This window comes from Lepidochelys kempii, chromosome 5 (genome assembly GCF_965140285.1).
Source record: "Lepidochelys kempii isolate rLepKem1 chromosome 5, rLepKem1.hap1, whole genome shotgun sequence".
Classification (NCBI taxonomy): domain Eukaryota; kingdom Metazoa; phylum Chordata; order Testudines; family Cheloniidae; genus Lepidochelys; species Lepidochelys kempii.
In genome coordinates, this window is record NC_136384.1 from 103,887,544 (window position 1) to 103,908,269 (window position 20,726).

At 39.9% G+C, this 20,726-nt stretch overlaps 2 protein-coding genes across 13 annotated transcripts in view; one reads left to right on the forward strand and one right to left on the reverse strand.

Annotated features, from left to right (window-relative positions):
- RIC1 (RIC1 partner of RAB6A GEF complex) overlaps window positions 1–18,553 on the forward strand; it is an 81,429-nt gene extending 62,876 nt beyond the window's left edge. For 3 of the 5 annotated variants that reach the window (XM_073345284.2, XM_073345286.2, XM_073345287.2), the window contains 10 exons: window positions 1,780–1,918; window positions 4,856–4,972; window positions 6,194–6,922; window positions 7,276–7,434; window positions 7,550–7,683; window positions 12,664–12,950; window positions 13,824–14,018; window positions 15,305–15,482; window positions 15,618–15,806; window positions 16,490–18,552. In XM_073345284.2, the coding sequence (XP_073201385.1) occupies window positions 1,780–1,918; window positions 4,856–4,972; window positions 6,194–6,922; window positions 7,276–7,434; window positions 7,550–7,683; window positions 12,664–12,950; window positions 13,824–14,018; window positions 15,305–15,482; window positions 15,618–15,806; window positions 16,490–16,775 (2,413 nt within the window). In that variant the 3' untranslated portion in view covers window positions 16,776–18,552. Of the gene's footprint in view, window positions 1–1,779; window positions 1,919–4,855; window positions 4,973–6,193; window positions 6,923–7,275; window positions 7,435–7,549; window positions 7,684–12,663; window positions 12,951–13,823; window positions 14,019–15,304; window positions 15,483–15,617; window positions 15,807–16,489 lie in introns of all 5 variants that reach the window. The other 2 variants (XM_073345285.2, XM_073345288.2) reach the window with 2 other exon arrangements.
- ERMP1 (endoplasmic reticulum metallopeptidase 1) overlaps window positions 10,101–20,726 on the reverse strand; it is a 64,615-nt gene continuing 53,989 nt past the window's right edge. For 3 of the 8 annotated variants that reach the window (XR_012159103.2, XR_012159102.2, XR_012159095.2), the window contains 2 exons: window positions 20,016–20,189; window positions 10,101–17,185 (listed from right to left, as the gene is read on the reverse strand). The gene's annotated coding sequence lies outside the window, so the exon portion shown is untranslated. The remainder of the gene's footprint in view (window positions 17,186–20,015; window positions 20,190–20,726) is intronic. The other 5 variants (XR_012159098.2, XR_012159097.2, XR_012159100.2 and 2 more) reach the window with 5 other exon arrangements.

Here is a 20,726-nt window from a genome sequence, read left to right on the forward strand (position 1 = left end):
ACTGGGTTGCTTTAAGCGGTGGCCTACTCTTGTGTAAAAATCTAGACTCTGTAGAGCTTATGTAGCTGCTACTTCAGCCCACTTGGTATTTTTTCATATAACATGGAATCCCTCTCTTCAGTGCAGACTTTTATTTAGAAGCTTGAACATACTTGAACATCTATTGAATCAATAAGTAAATGTAAAGGAGAAAAACTTGTCCTGTTTGTGAATGCTCAGCTGGAGTTGTAGTTTCTGCAACAGATACGGGATTCATGACCTAAAAGTGGGTCCAGAAAAAGATTAGTTAGGCATATTTAAGGCACTACAAGATTTCCATAGAGAAGAGGTTTTCTAACTCTTTGGGCTCCAGTTCATTATTACTTTTCCCGCTCTAATTTCTCACCCTTCCTTATGCAGCCTTGTATGTAAAATGGCCCTGATAGATGTCTGCAGAGCAGTAGAAGTCAGGACTAGTGCCTCCTGTTCCCTAGTCCTGCCAGAGATTTGTAGTGTGAACTAAGAGTGGCTGAGGGATACAGGAAGACTGTTCTAGATGATATGTGAGGCATTTCCATGGTTAGAAGGAGCTGCAGAGAGATATGAGGTACCTGATAGCGAAAGGATGGGGCACTCGGGCAGTATAATGAGTCCACGTGACAGGCAAGAACAGGTCCATGGAGACTTTTAAAAACAACTCAGTGTTTCAGGATTCTGCTAAACAAATGGGAGCTCCTGGAGAATGGAGTTCAGAATTACTCTTTATATGCCCCCAGGCGAAGCTGAGAAATGGGAGGCCATAAAGAAGGTGGCGGTGAGGAGACGAAAAGATAAAAGGCCATGTGGGTTTTAGAGGAGATGGCATCAAAGTGGTAACACATGTGGTCAGTGTTATAGAGGTGGTCATATTTACAGCATAGTAAACAGGAATCGGTGAGTTCTGAATCAAGGGTGATAAGGTTACAGAAAGTGAATAGTAAAAGTATGTTTTAAATTGAAGAGCAAAATGTCAGAGAAAGCCCTTCCTGCCCTGTCTCAGATACTTAGCTGAAGGAACTTGAAATAACGCCTTATATCTTACCTATGTGAACAGGAGTCATCAAAGACACTGAAACATGTGTACTTGACAATCATAACCATAAAAGTGGAAATTAAGATTAAAGGGAGAAGAAGGATAGGATGACTGAAAAGGAGGAGCGAGGTAAAAAAGAGCAAGGGGATGTGAAAAGTAAAGCTTTGAGACTCCGCCTACATGGAGTCTAGTGTAGAGGAGGTTCCAGCACAGAAGTCAGAACCATTTGGTGGGGAAGATTAGAACCAGAACAAGGAGGGTTCATAATTTATTGAAGTAGTCTAGATGGATGGAGTTATCCACAATATTGTAGCCTGCATTGAAATCAAAGAGAAGAAACCTTTATCAGTAGGGAGGGAGATGGCTGTTGTCTAACTTGGAGGAGAATAGTTCTAGTGCCTTGTTCAGAGAAACCCGGATTGAAATCATCACTATTGAGAGCTACATTGAGCACTTTGCTCTTTCCTCCTGTGTTCGCATAAATTATCAAGATGGAACAAATCAGGCTAATGGGTTTATTAAATATAACTTTATCAAGTTCAGAGGTGTGGCCTGGGTACAGTTTCACAATTTAAGGGGAAATTGTTCTGGTTTCTTGAAAAAGCTCTGCTTCCTATGGTTAAATTAGTATTTTGCGTCATTAAGCATTTAGAAACTAGCTGTAATTGTCCATTAATTACTGTTAGAGGAGAAATGTTTAGCAACTATTTTTTTCCCTCCCCTTACAGTCCTAACCCTACTGCCAGTATTCAAGTTCTTCAGGAGGTATCCATGTCTCGTTACATTCCTCATCCTTTCCTTGTCGTTTCTGTAACTCTGACATCGGTGAGAACAGAGACTGGTATCAGCTTGAAAATGCCACAGCAGGTATGAGTCTATCCAGTGCTTTAGAGTTGTTGAAGTTTAATAAAAAGTAACTGACAATCTTAGAGTTGGCAGTTTAGTCCAGTGGTCTCCAAAGTGGGGTGCATGCACCCCAGGGGTGCGCCAGAGGATCCCAGGGGGTGCGTGGCAGGAGGGGCACCGCCGGACATCACTCCGCTGTTTTTTTTTTTCCTTTGGCGGTAGCTCTGCACGCCTGCGGCAGGTCTTCCCTCCTTCTTTCTTCGGCGGCTCACCTGCGGCAGGTCTTCCCGTCGTCTTGCTTCGGCGGCTCGCCTGCGGCAGGTCTTCCCCTCTCTTCAGCGGCACAGTGGGGGGTGCGCGATCCAAAAACTTCGGAGACCACTGGTTTAGTCTCAGACTGCAGCAATAGTGTTCTTTTTGAAGATGCTTTTCAAATATTTATAAAATGCTTCTGTTTAGTATGTGAGCCAAAGCCCAAAAGAATCTAAACAAAAGCAAGCGAGCAAGCAAACAAAAGACCTGGGTACATTTAACTATTTAAATGCTGTGGGTATGAAATATACATCTTCTGGATCAATGCCCATAAAATTCCAAGCTGTTCTAGAACATGCATAGAACTCTTTTCTATAATGTAGGACCCCTGGACGCACATAAGGTGCATCTTTTTGGTATTACCCACCTACGTCAACTAGGCAGTGAATCCATCGAAAGAGCCGCTGATTCCTGGTGAAGGGGCAATATTTGTTTATGTAAGATTGTGGCCTAGACCAACTTTTCTATCTTAAGTACTTATTGCCCTGTTACCGTAGTACTGGAGTGTGTGTCAAATGGTTTCTGTACTTATCCTCACAATACCCCTGTGGGGTAGGGAAGCTATTATTCCCATTATACAGATGGGAAACTGATGCACAGACGATATGTCTACATTGCAGCTCGGAGCATGCCTCCCAGCCCAGGTAGATGAAGACACTAGCTCTGCTTGAGCTAGCGCCCTAAATACAGCAATATGGATGTTGCAGCATGGGCTAGCCACCCAGAGGATCAGGTGAGTTTGTACTTGGGTGACTAGCCCATGCCACAGCATCCACATTACTATGTTTAGCATGCTAGCTCTCCTTGAACTAGTGCAAGTCTGTCTGCTCGGGCTGGGAGGCATGCTCTCAACTGCAGTGTAGATGTATCTAGAATGGCACAGTATCTTGCACAAGGTTGCACAAGAATTATGTGGTGGAGCAGGGAATTGGACGACTAGTGCCCTTAAGCTCTGGACCATCCTTCCTTTCTGAGAACTGTTACCTATTGGGTTATTTAAGGGAGATTAGTTGCCTGTGAGAAGTGTAATTGATCCAGTGGATGGGGGGTTGGAGTTTTCATTGATTCACTTCCTGCTTCGTTCTGAGATGCATTTTGTATTCTGTTCTTCCTCTGCACAGTGCTGAAGCTACATTACAGACTCTAAATCATCATGAGCTGTAGGACACAGTCTTGCCATTCTTAGCTAGCTGCAAGAAAATGCTCATAAGCAAAGGATCAAATTCATTGTCTTCCATCTCAGATGTTGAGAATGTAGAATTCGGGTCCTTCTAGCCTGATAGGAAAAACTGGATGTGGGCTTTATACACATAAGCTATCAGGCAGTTGATTTAAATGTAAAACAAAATAAACATTTTTCAGAGATCCAAGTATCAGTGTAGTATTAGACATTTAAGGTTTTTAAGTGCACTTTTATTTGGGAGGGGAAAATTTACACTACAGATTGGGTTTCCTGATCGCTTTTACAGAAATTCCATATCAAATTTTTTGAGTTTACAAGTAAAAAGATGTTTACTCTAATTGCCATCTCTGCGAGTCAACCCTGAATATAAAAGTTAAGCTGGGTTCTTTCTGGCCCTAGCATTAACAGTTAAGTGCCTGCGATCAATCTTGATTAACCATTCTATTGATGATGCCTGAGCCACAATGGAATCCACCTTCCTCTCCTGTAGCAGTATTGACTCTTCAGTGTCAACAGAACAGAAGCAGAAAAAGCTTACTTTACAATTAAAGTTGTGAGGCAGAACTACGAATAGACATGGAGCAGTTCTGTTGAACGAGGTGGCATTTTTACAGTCACTTTTACAGTAGACCTATTTAAATGTTTCCTTCCATACGTGCCCAGCCCTGCTTGTTCCTTCAGATTGTTTCCTATACTAAATAGGCTCTTTAAGAGGCTTGACCCTGGTGTAATCAGTTCCACCACATGGCACTTGCACAGACTGACAGCAATGCTAGCTCAAATAAGTGGATTTAAAAGCAAGGGGCACAGGCCAGGCTGGGGCTCAGGCTCGGCTATTGGGCTGTAAAATTCCGGTGTAAATGTTTGGACTAGTGCTGAAGCCCAAACATACGGCGGGAGAGTCCCAGAGCCCAGGCTCCAGTCTGAGCCCAAAAGTCTGCACTACAATTTTAGAGTGGCACAGCCCAAGCCCAAGTCAGCTGATGTGGGCCAGCCGCAAGTGTTAAATTGTAATGTAGACATACCCTTAGAAGCTTTTTGAGGAAAGTTGCACACTGAAACCTCTGCTTACAATTAAACTGTTTGTTTAAAATGAAGTAGAGCAGGAAAAGGCCAGCACCTCCCTCCAACATATCCCCAGTTTACACGCTTTACTCCTAGATGAACAAAGCTTTTAGGGAGCTTACGGGGTAGGTCCCTCCCTAAGAAACAGATCAAAGCCATGAGCATTTGCATCTGTCCTCCTTTATATGCAAGCTGGTTTAGAAGAAAGAATTGTATCTAGAGTTCATACGCTAGTATTTACTAGCCTCCTGTAAAGATGTGCTTAGTGGGAGCACCAGTGTTTTGAATTTACTAGTTTGGCGGTGAGTTTATCCAGAGACTGTACTGTACATATCAAAGCAAAAATTATGAATTCGGGAAAGTTTAGAGATAAGTAATTTATACTTTTTTCCCCACAGGCCTGTGAGGCAGAAAGCATTATGTTAAACTTAGCAGGACAACTCATCATGGTACAAAGGGATCGGTCTGGCCCCCAGATAAGAGAGAAGGACAGCAGTCCTAACCAAAGGAAACTTGTGAGTAAACATACTTGGGATTACACAAGACTTTTCAAAGGTTGTGAGGACACAGCAAATTGTGAAGGTGATTGGTCTTGGCCTAGAAACGAGTGTTTAGCTACACTTCAATGCCTGTGCTAAAACTGGTTGAATTATTTGTTGTGAATAAATTACCTGAAAAATGCAGTCCTCTTTTTCTGTTCACAAATCATTTACAAGCCAGTTTTTGTTTCTGCAAGTATCTGTGATAACCAGATTATTTACTACTTGTATTGCTGTAACATAGGGGTCCCAACCATAGATCAGGATCCCCCTGTGGTAGGTGCTGTACATAGGTTGGGCAAACAGTTTTTTTGACCTGTGGGCTATTCCTAAACTGTTCACTTTGAATACTTGTGGTTTGTCGTCCCCTTCGGGCACATACTGGCATTTTTGACCAACTTCATAAGAGATAACAGAGAAATTAATGAATGAACTCTTTAATGTATGACTCTCCTTGTTCTTATGACAATATGTAGATAGTCATATGAAGAGCAACAATTTCACAATCATTGGTAATGATGTGTGTGTGAATCTTCCGAAATTGCAGAGAAAGATGTGTGAGCGTGAGCATGGTTGGATTCAAATGAATGCTTGCAAACATTATTTTTTACAGTAATCCATCAGCCCTAGCCTACACTCTGTGCTAAAAATAGGCAATTTGAACAGCCTTCTGACTGGAATTGTCAGTGGCATCAGCTGGTAGATGAGGAATGAAAGAGATCCCTCTTGGTGGGTTAATTAATACTGGAGCTTTTTCTGGGTGCCCAAAATACAGCTAGACTAACTTGCATAGGAATTGCACTTCTTAGCAGTCCTCACTTTTAGAAAAGTAATGACCCCAGGGTGACGACAAGCTGTGTTTGTGAAAAAACCTTTAAAATGGATGGAGGCAAATAAATATCTCTGGTATACAGTACTTTGCTAGGTTTAGGCTTGTGGGGGTGGAAACACAAGTTGAATTGCTTTCTTGAGTACTTGCACTGACTAGAGTTTTAGAAATGCCTAGTAAAAATACATAAGTCTCTACAATAGTGAATTCCTATCATATACTCCCCTCGCTGTCAAATCTATTAAATGAAAGTGAAGTGTGTTTTGCAGGGAGATGCTGTTGCCCCTTTCAGCTGAAGGAAGGATGCTAGTGAGATGAGGCATAAATAAAAAGGGTATTAAAGATTTTTTTTTTCTTTTCTTCCCCAGCTGCCTTTTTGTGCTCCAGTTGTGCTAGCCCAGTCGGTTGAAAATGTTTGGACTACCTGCAGGGCAAACAAACAAAAGCGCCACTTACTGGAGGCACTCTGGCTCAGCTGTGGTGGGTCAGGTATGAAAGTCTGGCTTCCTTTGTTTCCCAGGGATCACCGCAAACCACATTCCTTTTTGTCAAGACGGATCATGCTGCCTTTCCACATCAACATATACCCCTTGGCTGTTCTGTTTGAAGATGCCTTGGTTCTTGGTGCTGTCAATGACACTGTACTCTATGACTGTTTATATACTCACAGCAGTGCTAGACAACATTTAGAGGTCCTCTTTCCTTTCTGTATTGTTGAGAGAACCTCTCAGATCTACCTCCATCACATTTTGCGCCAGCTTTTGGTTAGGAACCTAGGAGAACAAGCCTTGCTTTTGGCCCACTCCTGTGCCACATTACCTTACTTTCCTCATGTGCTAGAACTGATGCTTCATGAAGTGCTGGAAGAAGAAGCTACCTCGCGGGAGCCCATTCCCGACCCTCTGCTTCCCACTGTGGCTAAGTTCATTACAGAGTTCCCCCTTTTCCTGCAGACAGTTGTGCATTGTGCTAGGAAGACAGAATATGCCCTGTGGAATTACCTTTTTGCTGCTGTTGGAAACCCAAAAGACTTATTTGAGGAGTGCTTAATGGCCCAGGACTTAGACACAGCTGCCTCTTACCTTATTATCTTACAGGTAATAGTATCCTACTACTTGATTACAAAAAAGAAGTGAAGTTACTATTTAGTGTCCCTTTTTTTTTGTTTTATTTAAACAATTTGTTGCATGTTTGGCATATATTTATTTTTTTAAAACCGCTAACACTTTTTTTGGTGGGCACCTGACCTCAATTATATCTGTTTAGGGATCAAATTAAATAGGACTAGCTCCCTAAAATAGCACTTAACAAAATGGAAAAGTGTGAAATATGCTTTTACCTACAACTCTCATTTTTGAGCGTACTGCTGGGGGAGGGGCTCGACTTTTTCCAAAAGTATTCTTGGGTTTCAGAAGCAAATTATTTTTATATTGTGCATTGTTACTTGTAGAACATGGAAGTTCCAGCAGTTAGTAGGCAGCATGCCACTCTTCTGTTCAACACTGCCCTGGAGCAGGGGAAGTGGGACCTTTGTCGTCACATGATCAGATTTCTTAAAGCCATTGGTTCTGGTGAATCAGAGACTCCGCCGCCTACACCCACAACTCAGGTTTGTTAAGAAAATCCTAAATCTTGTGTATCAGTCACTAAACATAATGAATCTCATTTATACCCAAGATGTAACATGTTTTTACTTTAGTTGATCATACGCTTCTTTGTTGTAGGAACCCAGCTCAACTGGTGGCTTTGAGTTCTTTAGACATCGCAGCATTAGTTTATCCCAATCAGCAGAGAATCCTCCCAACAAATTTAATCTACAGAAAACACTGAGCATGCCTTCTGGGCCATCTGGGAAAAGGTAACATTTATATCATAGTACAATTCATGATTGATCCCTACTGAGCTGGACCACTGTACAGAGAATAGTCCCTGCCCCACTCATCCAAACTATTTACATTGTAACAGATTATACAATGGGGCTATATTAAGGCGTGGGCACTCATGACTCCTGGAGTCATGTGAGATCAGGATTTCAGCTTCCATTTAAAACAAAAAAACAAAAAACACATTCTAGCCCTTATGGATGCAAAGACAAGTTGCAAAGTGTGAACCAAGTATAACTGATGCTTGCCTGAAACTACCTCTGGGATGTGAGAGCTGGGCCATTCATCTTCAGTGTGAAACCTGTTGTTAGTCCTGAAAGGGTCTGGGCCACAGCATGGGTAGGGGGGGCAGGGAGTGCCCAGGACCCTAGATTGTCTTAATTTGGCCCTGACAGCAACCTTAGAGGTGTTCTGTGTGCTGTGAGATTCCATAGATCCCTGGAGGTTCTGATGGAGCAGAACACAGTGAGCACTCACATGTCCATCAGCTATAATAGAGCATCTCACCTAATACTGCAGAAGAAATTTCTCCCTTTGCTTCTACTGCAGATATTGGCTACTTTGATTTCCATCTATCATAACTTTTTATGTGCATGAGCTGTAACTTTGATATTAAAGTTATTTGTTCTGCTTAGAAGTGGTAAACAAGATAAAATGCAGGGAGCACAAACCAGAATTGTCCATAGGAAGTTACTGTCCAATACTGTATTTTTAAAATGATGAGGAAAACGACCCTTCAGACCATGGTGTGTGTTTTTACTCAAATAAAATGCTGTAAGATAGTACTAAGGTCAAGAACTTAGCAGATGTAATAAAACAGACATTTACATGGATAACAGGAATATCCAGAGTTGTTATAGTAAATATTATAAAATTAAGAAACAAAAGCTTTTGAAGGCCTGGTGTGGTAGGGGTTGGATGCCAGTGAAATTACAAAAAGAAACAAGCAATTAGCAAAATGAATACTTTGGGGAAACAATTAATTAGATGGAATTATTTATCTAATTAATTGCTCCTCACATGACTAGTTCAGGAAAACCAAATCAAAAGCTGGACTTACTGATTATGGTTATTAATGAGACTGCACTGGGGGTGCATCACCGCAAAACTTAACACAGATTCTTTTACACACTGCTGCCCCAAAATAAACAATTAACTTGACTTTGAAATAAAGAATGTTTAAGTAATTAAAAATTACAAAACCAATAAACAATTAAATCATGCAAATGATATACACCACATAAACAAGTAAATAAAATGAATGATACAATGTAGCAACTCTTAAGACAACCTCTAAACAAAACATGAAATTCTGAAATATAAAGTAAATTAAAATATGGTTGGTTAACTATACTGAATGGCCTAGTTATAAAGTGGAGTATAAAATTCAAAAACCTCTGAGCATTAACCACAGTGGTGTTCACTTTAAGATACTAACAGCATCAATATTAACTAACTAGTAACTAAACATTTTTAACATAATTCAACAACTAAACTGAGACAGAATATCAAATAACCAAGTATAAGCTTAATGAAGTAACTGGACTGGAACAACTATAATTCAACTTCTTAGAGCTGTCAAGCAATTAAAAAAGTTAATTGCATGATTAAACAATAGAATACCATTTATTTAAATATTTATGGATGTTTTCTACATTTTCAAATATTGATTTCAATTATAACAGAATACAAAGTGTATAGTGCTCACTTTATATTTTTATTACAAATATTTGCACTGTAAAAAACAAAAGAAATAGTACTTTTCAGTTCACCTACTACAAATACTGTAGTGCGATCATGAAAGTTGAACTTACAAATGTAAAATTATGTAAAAACAAAAAATCTGCATTCAAAAATAAAGCAATGTAAAAAATATAAAAGTCTACAGTCCAATCAGTCTTATTTCTTGTTCAGTCAATTGCTCAGACAAACCAGTTTTGCTTACATATATGCAGGAGGTAATGCTGCCCACTTCTTGTTCACAAAAGTGAGAACAGGTGTTCTCGTGGCACTGTTGTAGCCGGTGTCGAAAGATATTTACATTTCCGATGTGCTAAAGATTCAGATGTCCCCTCATGCTTCAATCCCCATTCCAGAGGACACATGTCCATGCTGACGACAGGTTCTGCTCAATAACCATCCAAAGCAGTGCGGACCAATGCATATTCCTTTTCATCATCTGTCAGAAGGTTGATTTTCATTTTTCGTGGTTCAGGTCCTATAGTTTCCGCATTGGAGTACATTACTCTTTAAGACTTTTCAAAGCACGCTCGACACCTCATCCGTCTCAGATTTTGGAAGGCACTTCAGAGACTTAAACCTTGTGTCCAGTGCTGTAGCTATCTTTAGAAATCTCACGTTGGTACCTTCTTTGCTTTTTGTCAAATCTGCAGCGAAAGTGTTCTTAAAATGAACATATGCTGAGTCATTTTCTGAGACTACTATAACATGAAATATATGGCAGAATGTGGGGAAAAATAGAGCCAGACATATACAATTCTTCCCCAACGAGTTCAGTCACACATTTAATTAACGCATTATTTTTTAATGAGTGTCATCAGTATGGAAGAATGTCCTCTGGAATGAATGTTTAGCATATCTGGCACATAAATACCTTGCAATGCCAGCTACAAAAGTGCCATGCAAATGCTGAGATTTAGTTATATACTCATGAAACTAAAGGTTTCAAGTTTAGTCCTTTTAAGCAATACAACAGATAGTAAAGCAAGTTAAGTGAACTTAGCATTACACAGACAGGTGTGAGCAATAATTCTGGCAATTACAAGTGAAAGCATGTAGTTCAAATCAATTTTAGTTACAGTGAAGTCAGATTCATGTCCTGCAAACTGAATTCAGTTATGTTCTTAGGAGAATTTTCTCCAATCTTAAGCTATTTTAAAACTTTTTTTCCTTGTTTGTACCATTTAAAATTAGGATATTTCTAGTAGTTGGATCGAAGTTGTTAGATTTATGACTTTAGTATTAAGAATTCCTCCCAGCCCAAGCACAGAAATTCCCTATGGAATTTTTAGCCATAAGCATTGATTTCCTAAATCTTTGTGCTTCTGAGCAGGTGGAATTTGTCACCCTTCCTTCTGTTCAGTGTGCAGTTGTCATCTTCATGGTGGGAGGATTCTGTCCAGGGAAACATCTTTTTCCCTAAGCTGCCAGATGAAAGATTCTTGTAAAAGACTCCTACTTGAAGAAAATCACTCTCTCTCAGGAAGTGCTAAACACTTATGTGGAATGGACCAGCTTTCTCTGAATCTAGTGTTGATCTGCCAGAAGAATTCCATCTAAATGTTTCTCCCAAGTATCAGTTTTGATTGTTGTTCTTGTGGTATTTTTATTTTGAAAATTACAGTGTTCATCCTCTTTCAATCACATAAATGGATAAAAACATTAAGCTTCAGAGTTTACTGAAATCTCTAACTATTGGAAGTTAGGACAAACTTTATTGGGAGTAGGTTATGCTATTTTTCTTCTATTCCCTTCCTTTCTGTAAAGGAGCTGGTATTGGCCATTGTTAGAGACCAAGTACTGGACTAGATGGACCGTGGTCTGATCCAGTAAGACATTTATGTTCCAGAGTACTACACATTTTTGTTTCTAAAGGCAGTGTCCCCCTCCCATGCAGATATGGTGCTTGGTGTAGGAAGGAACAGAGTAGATATCTGCATTGACTGTATAAGAAGCACATTTCCTCTGTTATCCTCTTCAGTGGGTTCTTGGACTTCACGGGCCTCTCCTGTTTGAAGATTGCTACTATTCCACCACCAGCACAAAGTCGACTGCCTGGATCAGTATTTAAAGTTCATGTTAGACACTCAGTACCTATATGAAACATTGACCCAGGGAAAAGCTCACCTCTCCCAAAACTTGCAAGACTACCATGATTTTTCATGTATGTCCATCTCCTGAAGAGTCATTTGCTGAAAGCTAGTTATCCTGAATTAACTCCTGGTGCCACAGCACAGTGACATTGCTACTCCTGAGGGAATTCCGAGCCTAAAAATTCTGCATCCCGCCCTGCCCCCCCCCCCAAAAAAAAATCTGCAAATTTTAATTTCAGTAAATAAATGTGGAGGCTCCACCATGGCAGTGGAGAGCACAGGTCACTGACTGCATGAAGATCAGAGATTACCCTACAGTCCCCCACCCCAGGACAGGGACTCGGTGGTGAGGCTGTCTCAGAAACACCCCAGGGCTCTGCCCCTCTGTGGCAGGCACACCAGCTGTGGGCAGGCAGACTCAGGCTAGCAGGATCCTGGTGTGGGGCAGTCCAGGTGTGGGCAGCTCAGTGAGCAATCTTGGTGCACAGGGGCTTATTGGGGGGAGTTCTGGGTGCAGGGGCAATGGGACTCTGCAGGGGGGTCCAGGTGAAGATGGTTAGGGCTCAGTGGGATGATGCAGAGTGGGTGGGACTCATCCCCCTGCTGAACAGGGGAGCCCCAGCTGAGGGCTTAGAGACTGGCAGGAGTGTTTGTCTGAGAGCAATTGCTAGTGCCACAGTCTTCTGGAGTTTGCTTTCTCTGAGAGGCCACTTTGAAACGGGGGGCTGCTCCTTGCTTCCCTAATGCTTTGCCTTTACTGCTAACACTTTAAGCCCCTGCAGCTGGTGCTGCCTATCTAGTTTCTGGTTTCAGAGTAACAGCTGTGTTAGTTTATATTCGCAAAAAGAAAAGGAGTATTTGTGGCACTTTAGAGACTAACAAATTTATTAGAGCATAAGCTTTTGGATGCATTCCAATGAAGTGAGCTGTAGCTCACAAAAGCTTATGCTCAAATAAATTTGTTAGTCTCTAAGGTGCCACAAGTCCTCCTTTTCTTTTAATCTAGTTTCTATCTGCCACATTCCTATTGTCACATAGATCATCGTGATAGTGAAGGCTCTTGGGTAAAGGACTTTTAAGCTACAGTCTTACTATCACCGCTTCACTTGTGTTGGTCCACAGGTGGAGTAAAGACAGCGACTGTGCTGAGAACATGTACATTGATATGATGCTCTGGCGTCATGCTCGACGCTTGCTGGAGGAAATCAGGCTTAAAGACCTTGGCTGCTTTGCTGCACAACTAGGCTTTGAGCTGATTGGCTGGCTGTGTAAGGAGCGAGCCCGAGCTGCCCGTGTGGAGGATTTTGTGATTGCCTTGAAGAGACTACACAAGGATTTTCTCTGGCCGTTTCCAGTCATACCAGCTTGCTCTGTTAATTCACCTTTCAAGAATGGAAAGTACAAGACAGGTGATGTACCATCTGAGTTATTTTGGTGGACTAGGTTTGTCTCCTGCAATCCTGCCTCCATCAGTTTGAATCTCAGTTCAGCCAAGCAAGGAACAGGTTGAAGTTTATCACCTGCACGGTTCCTTACTTCGCATGGTTTTGAAGGGGTTCAGAACCCCTTCTGTTTGCATAGACCTCATGTCTTTGTAGTAGTTATGTTGTAGTTTCCTGTTTTCTCTCAGAAGTTATATTTTAGCTGTATTAAATCAGAGAACTAGATCTCTGTTACAGATCAGTCTGGACACAACTTTTTATACAATTTCAGCCAAAGAAAGTGACTAAAATCAGTACATTATGTGGTTTTAGATGGACATTTGATCAGCTTTATTTGATTTTTAAAGCTACACCTTGTTTTTCATGTGACCTGATGAAATTTGCTAGCAATGTGGGGGTAGTGAGATGGAAGAGTTAAAATTGTGAGAATGTGCTGCAGTTTTCAAACCTGTATTACAATGTTGTTGTTACATCTTTCCATATATTATTTTGAGAGATTACCACATGGATCTCACTGCACTCTTAAAACATCTTTTAATTCTATAAACTTTAGACTGAATTTCTGTCTCAAGAGTGCAAGAAAGTGAGTTTACATGGTAGCTCAGCTATGCCAGCAACATATTAGATGGCACTTTCACTGTGTGCCAGTGTCTAGGTACAGTGAGGCTGATTAAAGGGTCTTGCAATAGCCATAAGATCTGCATTCCCTTGCATTTGTTTGTTTGTCAGCGACTTAATTACTTGAATTTTGACTTGGCTATAACTGTAAAAAGTTGTTTGGGAGATAAATGGCTACTTGTATGGTAGGTCTGTTTTTTATAAATGCCTCCTTATTTCTAGCTGTTGGAGAGCAGCTGCTCAAGTCCCAGTCTGCAGACAGTTTTTTAAATGTGGAAATGGACACAGGGGTCTCAAGTGCACCTCAGAGTCACAGCTGGCTTAGCACCATCAATTCCTCCCAGAGAGACATGGACACAGTTTCATCCCATGGACCTCATATGCAAGATGCATTCCTCTCTCCTTTATTTAATAAAGGTAGGTTATTTCTCATTCTCTCACTCTCATATCCTTTTCTGCATCACCCTCAGAAAATTGCATCTAGGTATTCATCCTTTCTCATGAACGCACATCACTGCTGTATGGTGCTGTCCTGTTATCTGATGATACCTTAATGCAAAAAAGATTGGCTCAGTCAGTGGAAAAGTATACTAAAAACATTTAAAAGTGCATTGACAACTTTGTGGCTGAGTCAAAATTGAAGACTACAACCAAGCAAGCGACAGCTGTATTTAAAAGGAATTGAAAGTAAAAATTCATGCTATTTTTTTTAAAGAAAAGGTCCTTACCTGTGTTGGTAGCACCTGAAACTATTAAAACTGATTATTGTAATAACTAAATTTGACTAAGTTTCCTTTCTATATCTTGCTTCATTTGGAAAAAGACTAGTTAATTTTAAATCCGTTTCACACATCCCAATCCCAATCCACTCCTGCTCTGCAGACCTATTTGTATCCTTCATGCCCATTTCATTCACTATATGCTCTAAAACTGACAATACTGATGATCAGATTTTTACACTAAGATGAGCAGGAATCAAAGGTGCACTACTTTGGCTTATAGGTCTGTTGGAAATAACTTTTAACTGGGGGCATGAATCAGTGTTCATGTTGTGCTTCCTGTCAGTGCCCAGGGAAGCTAATGATCCAAACAGCAGACGAAATTTGGTGATGAGTGCTGGTCATGTGCCACCTGGGGCATATGCTAAGAACTGCCTTGTAAGCTATTTCCACTGACTTTTTAGTTTTAGGATCAATTTAAGATGTTCACTGTAGTAATTTTGATTACTAATAGTATTTGGGAGATTTTTACATCTGTCCAAGAGCTCAATAGTACTTCACTATTTTCCAAATGATCTGTATGAGTGCCTCGGGGACCTGTTATATACATATTACTCTTTCTACCCAGTTTATCCTGCAGGATTGTCTTTACCTGGTACAAACAAGAATTGCTACTGAAGAAATAGCTTGCACCAAGAAAAGCAAGTCTATCTTTAAGTATATATTAATCTAATGCACCAACAAGGCCCTTAAATCCTTAGAAGGACAATATACTTAAATTCAGATTGCTCCTGGCTAACTACTAGCCGTTCAGTACCCAGTAACACTCTTACTGAATCGCAAAGCTAGTTACATTAGTATGTAAATGTTTAACTATTAAATGTCACCAGTCAGTTTCTGGAGGAAGCAGTGCAAAAGAAAACATTGACACCTGATAAATTAATAGATGGCTTTCCAAATATCCTGTTTAATGTATTTTGGTAGGTGATGAATGCAGCATTGGTTCAGCAACAGACCTGACGGAAACAAGTTCTATTGTGGATGGTGACTGGACCATGGTGGATGAAAACATCTCCACTCTAAGTTTAACACAGTCAGAGCTGGAACATATCTCTCTGGAATTGGCTAGTAAAGGACCACACAAGTCACAGGTCCAACTACGGTAAGTTACATCATCATAAGATGACTTGAGACTAAAATATGTTCAGTCTTGCTTTTAGCATGTGTATGATCTAGCGTTGTTCTGAATTTTGAGGGGAAAAAGCGTGCCACTGCATGAACTGTTTTGTTCTCATAGGTATTTGCTACACATCTTCATGGAAGCAGGATGTCTGGACTGGTGCATTATCATCGGCCTTATTCTCAGAGAATCTTCAATAATCAACCAGGTTTTTATCTTAATGCAGTCCTCTGATGCTGATGGAGAGATCTGGCAGAATATCAAGACTGGGCTACATGCTGTAGACAGATGGGCTTCCACAGATTGGTAAGTGTCATTGCAGCAGATTAGTTTTGATAGATGGCTGAATATAGAATTTGTAAGTAGTTCAATTTGGGGTTTATATTTACTCGTGTGAGGTTTTTCACTAATTTTTTAGATTGCAATCTCTTTTCTTCCTGTGTGTTTGTACAAGACCTGGAACACTGGGGCCTTGATCCTGTCTGAGGCTTTTCGGTGCCACTGCAATATACTGATTAAATTTTCAATGCAACTAGAAACCTATCACTTTCCATTTTTACTAATTACAGAACACAGTGCTGTGTTTTCCACTATTACTTTGTAAGTTTTAAAATTCTTTTGAATAAATGAAGGGACCCTCTTATTACAATATATAATTTGGTATTTTGACAACGTTCCACTACTTGGTTCTCCATTTACATTGACTTCACTAAGAGTTTAGGCGCTCAGAAGAGAATTTACCTTAGCAGCTTCCCTAAAGAAATCCACAGGGAAGACAGCTCTGTAACAGTCTGTTATAATGCAGAGTCCCCTGAAACAATGGTCTCTATTTGAATTGCTGTCACTGTTTGACCCCATGTGCTTTACGCAAGAGCTCAAATAGATGTGCCTACAGTAATGATTTACTGCTGAAGCCTAGAGGGCAGATTGTGAATGAAGTGCTATTTTTAGTTCACGGCATAGTTACCTCTTCCTCCTTTGTTCTTTAGCCCTGGGTACAAGCCATTTTTAAATGTCATCAAGCCACAGCTCCAGAAACTAAGCGAGATATCAGAAGAGCAAGTGCAGCCTGAAGCTTTTCAACCAGTGAACCCCTGTAAGGTTACTGAACAAGCCAGCCCAAGGGCAGAGGAAAGCCGGAGTTTGACCTGCCATAGCACTAGCCCTCAGAGCGATAGTGGAAGTAACAGTGTGAGTCGACATGAAGAGGACATGTCTGGGGCAGAGGAGGAGGATCCTCTCCAGGAGGGAAGTTATGAGTGCACTGTATCCTAACATGATTTTAGTTGCTGGAGAGATAAGTACACAAATTATCAGGATTGTAAGGAAGCAAACCAGCTTTCAGACATGCTTCCCTGGGTTGGACTTTAATGTTTGATTTCTACAAGCGTTGAATAGAGAATGTCAGATCCATGGATGTGTATAAGGTGACCTCAGATAAGCAGCTCACAACACCTACAATTGAAACCAAGAGAATCGTTATGTGAAAAGAGTTGGTCTTATTGTGAAGATGACTTGTTCTTCCTCTGTCCTTCTCTAAATTGAGCTTGCTCTTCTGGTACTGGATATTGATTGCAGAAGGACAGCAATAGGCATCAATGCAGATTTGATTTTATTTTAACATGCGTTTCATGGGTCCCTTTGCCATGTGTGTCACCTAATTTGGACAACCTTCTGAATATCTCCTATATAATGAGAGAAAGCAAGAGATGACTTCACAGTTTTATTATCATTGACACCTTGCTTGTTTTTCCTGTCAGACTTTAAAATATAAATTGTAAGATGAAGGTAGTTAAAAAGTTATGGCCTGAGTCAACTGGGATCTAAGTGTTTGATATCACTAAATATTTTGTATTAAAGAATTGTAAAGTGTATGTTTTTGTGAATATTCTTGTATAAATATTCTCAAGGGTGTGCTGTTCATGCTCTTGGGGTTGTACCATATTTTAAGGTACCTGTGTATTTTGCATGGTTATAGCTAACTGGTAAAATTAAAGCAGAGTTGCACTTCCTTCTGGATGTGGCATACTTTTACTCTGACCTATCATTACAGTAACATTTTAAAAGTGGCTTGATTTTTTTACCCTTGGCCACTCTGACCTACAATTAATTTTAAGATTACTGAAGGGTCTTATTTATTTCATGTGTAAATTCCTTTCACAAGAATGGATTTTTTTATGTAAATAGAATCACTTATGTACTGTTACTAAATTTTAGTAATATGTAAGCAGTGCATACTTACATTTTTTTCAAACATTTTATAATGTGTAATTAAGATTTTATTATAACTTTCAGCCACTGTTATGAAAGCTGGCTGCAGAAGTCTCATAGCTGCTTTGAGGTGCTTATTTTCCTAGCTGCTGTCCCCCAATATATGTAATATTAAATACCTGTAACAGTATTACAATTTAGATATTAGCTTGTTTGTACTGTGCAATCTGAATAAAATAATGCACCATTACTTATTTTATACAAAATTCCACTAGCTTATTTTTATGCTGTAACTACCACTTGGTAAAAAAAAAAAAATCAATGGTCTCCCACTGCTGCTGTTCCTATTCAAATTCTGAAAATTTATTCTTCACACTTAAGACAGGTCAGGTTTTTCACAGGGGTGAAGTAAGTGGCTGGTTGCACTTCTTGCTTATTTATGTTTTAAAGAGTTTAATAATGGTATCTGCTGTAGGTGTAATTTTGATTGCTTTATTTTGTCTTACATGCAGTAAAACTTCAAATCCTGTTTTGGGGGATAGATACCTGCCTAGTAAATACTTCAGATAACTGACATTAGTATGCTTTATGTTCTTCCATCCAAATTAGGGGACTTGACCAATAAAACAGTTGTATTAAGCTTTTGGTGAACCTTTAAATCTGTTAAAGAATACAGTCAACTTTTAACTGGCCATAGTCACAAAATATCAAATGAAAGTAAGCCTTTAATGCTGCAAGTAAAACAGGCTGAACTAGTATACATTAAGTGAAAAATAAAATCCAAATTGTCATTTAAAACTGACAATTTATTTCTGGATGGTAAATTGAGTGCTGCACTAATGGATTGGAAAAAGTCTGAACCGAAGTTCAGATTCTCACTTCTGAAAAAGTTACAGGAGTAAAGGTAGATCTGCCCCCACCTGAAGTGAGCTTGGAACAGGGTGACCAGATTTTTGGGTCTGTCTTTTATATAGGCTCCTATTATTCCCTGTCCCATTTGCTGTCTGGTCACCCTAGGTTTGAACAGAAGTCCCTTGAAACTATACTCAGGACTTTTCCTACTGTAGGAAAATGGCAGCTACTGCTATAATTAGAACTTTGTGCTGTAACTTTTCACCATAAGCCAGTGATTCTCAACCATTCAGCAATCTGATATGTCTTGTGTACCCCCAAATTACATCTCACTTGTTTACCATAGTAAAATACTGTACTGAAATTTCAGTGTCTATGGCCATCCTTCTCTCAGTGTAAATAATAGAGCTGTACAAACAAGTAATTGTACTGACTTTTTACTAGTATTTATGTAAAACTAAGCAAATATCTGAGTTGAGGTACCCCTGGTTGAGAATCACTGCCATAAGCCTCCTAAAGTTTTTGATTTCCCCTCACAGCACTAAATTGTAAAGCCCTTCAACATGTACAGAACTGTCCTTATTTACATTCCAGCACTGCTATTCTATATGTACTTTGAACAGATATAGAAGAAATTGCCTTGCAATAATCATCTGCAGTGATCTCACTAATGCAAAGCATCTTAAACACCAACCTGGACACTTTTTTGGAATAGAGTATACAGGTTTTTTCCTTCATACATTTATTTCTTAACCAATGTCATGGCTTTTGGTGAAACGAACACAGAGTAAATTACTGTAAAATTGAGCAAGTTAGCAGTCCTGTTAGTAAAAGCAATACTAAAAACTTACAGTATTCTTGGTTAATGCTATATGCGGCTGGGGAAAGGCAAAATAATGAATTGGATCTTAATGTAATTTCAAATAGTATCTTGTAGAGGACCCAAATTGCAGTACTTGCTGAGTGTAGGCTTCTCTCAGGCATGTGATGTGGTACATCATCACTTTTAAGGCACAGATTTTTAAAGCTACTTAAGCATTGCTATGCTTAATTGATTTAGGAGCCTAGATCTTACTTTCAAAAGCTATTAAAGCAGTCAGTCTGAATTCCATCAAATGACAATGGAATTTAGACTCATGTGCCTCAATAGTTTTACAAATCTGGGCTTAAAAAGCTAGAGTGGATACCCAATGAACATAGCATATATTAAACTAATGAAGAGTTCTGTGTAAAGGTTTCCTCTCACCAACAGAAGTTGGTCCAATAAAAGATACTGTCATCTACCTTATCCTGGGACTTACACAGCTGCATGTTTGTCTATGAGGTACAGCAGGAATTGGCTTGATATTTAACATTTTATCAATTAACTGGAAGAAAAGAATTACTGAGACAGTTTGGGGCTTAGTAAATAGTGACAGTGGGTCACAGATGCAAATGTAAGGTCATACTTACACGATGGGGAATCAATCCTGGAATGCAATGACTCAAGAGTTTGGTAGATAATCAGGTGAACATGAACACTACTGTAGCCAAAAAACCTTATGCAATCCTTGGATCTACAGGCAGGAGGAGGAAATTTATATTACTGCACTGGTGCAGCTGTGTTCCAATTTATCACCCTCATTCCTAAATTGTGGAGAGAAGAGCTGAGTTATTGGAAAATGTACATTATAAGACTCCAAGGTGCTGAGACTGATCAAGTTAAAACCTACACTGTGACCACAAATTTGATAGCTCTTCAATTTAGCAGAGAAATATAATCCAATAGCTTGAAGCTAAAGTGCTTCAGACTAAAACTATGAGGAACAGTTTACCACGGGTTGTGGTGGACTCTCCCTCGCTGGAAATCTTAAATCAAAAGATATGCTTTAGTCCAGTGACTTCCAACTGCAGACCCCTTTGGAAATCTTACACAGTGTGTGGCCCACAGGTTGAAAACCACTGTTGTATAGTAACAATCTTTCGTTAACCCCTTAGATATAACCGGCAGACCACAGATTGAAAACCAGTGCTCTTGTCAACCATAGGTTTTGGAATTGAAGCAGGAATTAATTCATGTGACTCCCAGAGCCTGTGTTATGCAGGAGATCAGAGTTTCTAGCCTAACCTGGAAATGCTGAGCAGCACAGGTATCAGCCTCCATCTCTGCTGCCCAGTTTGGTC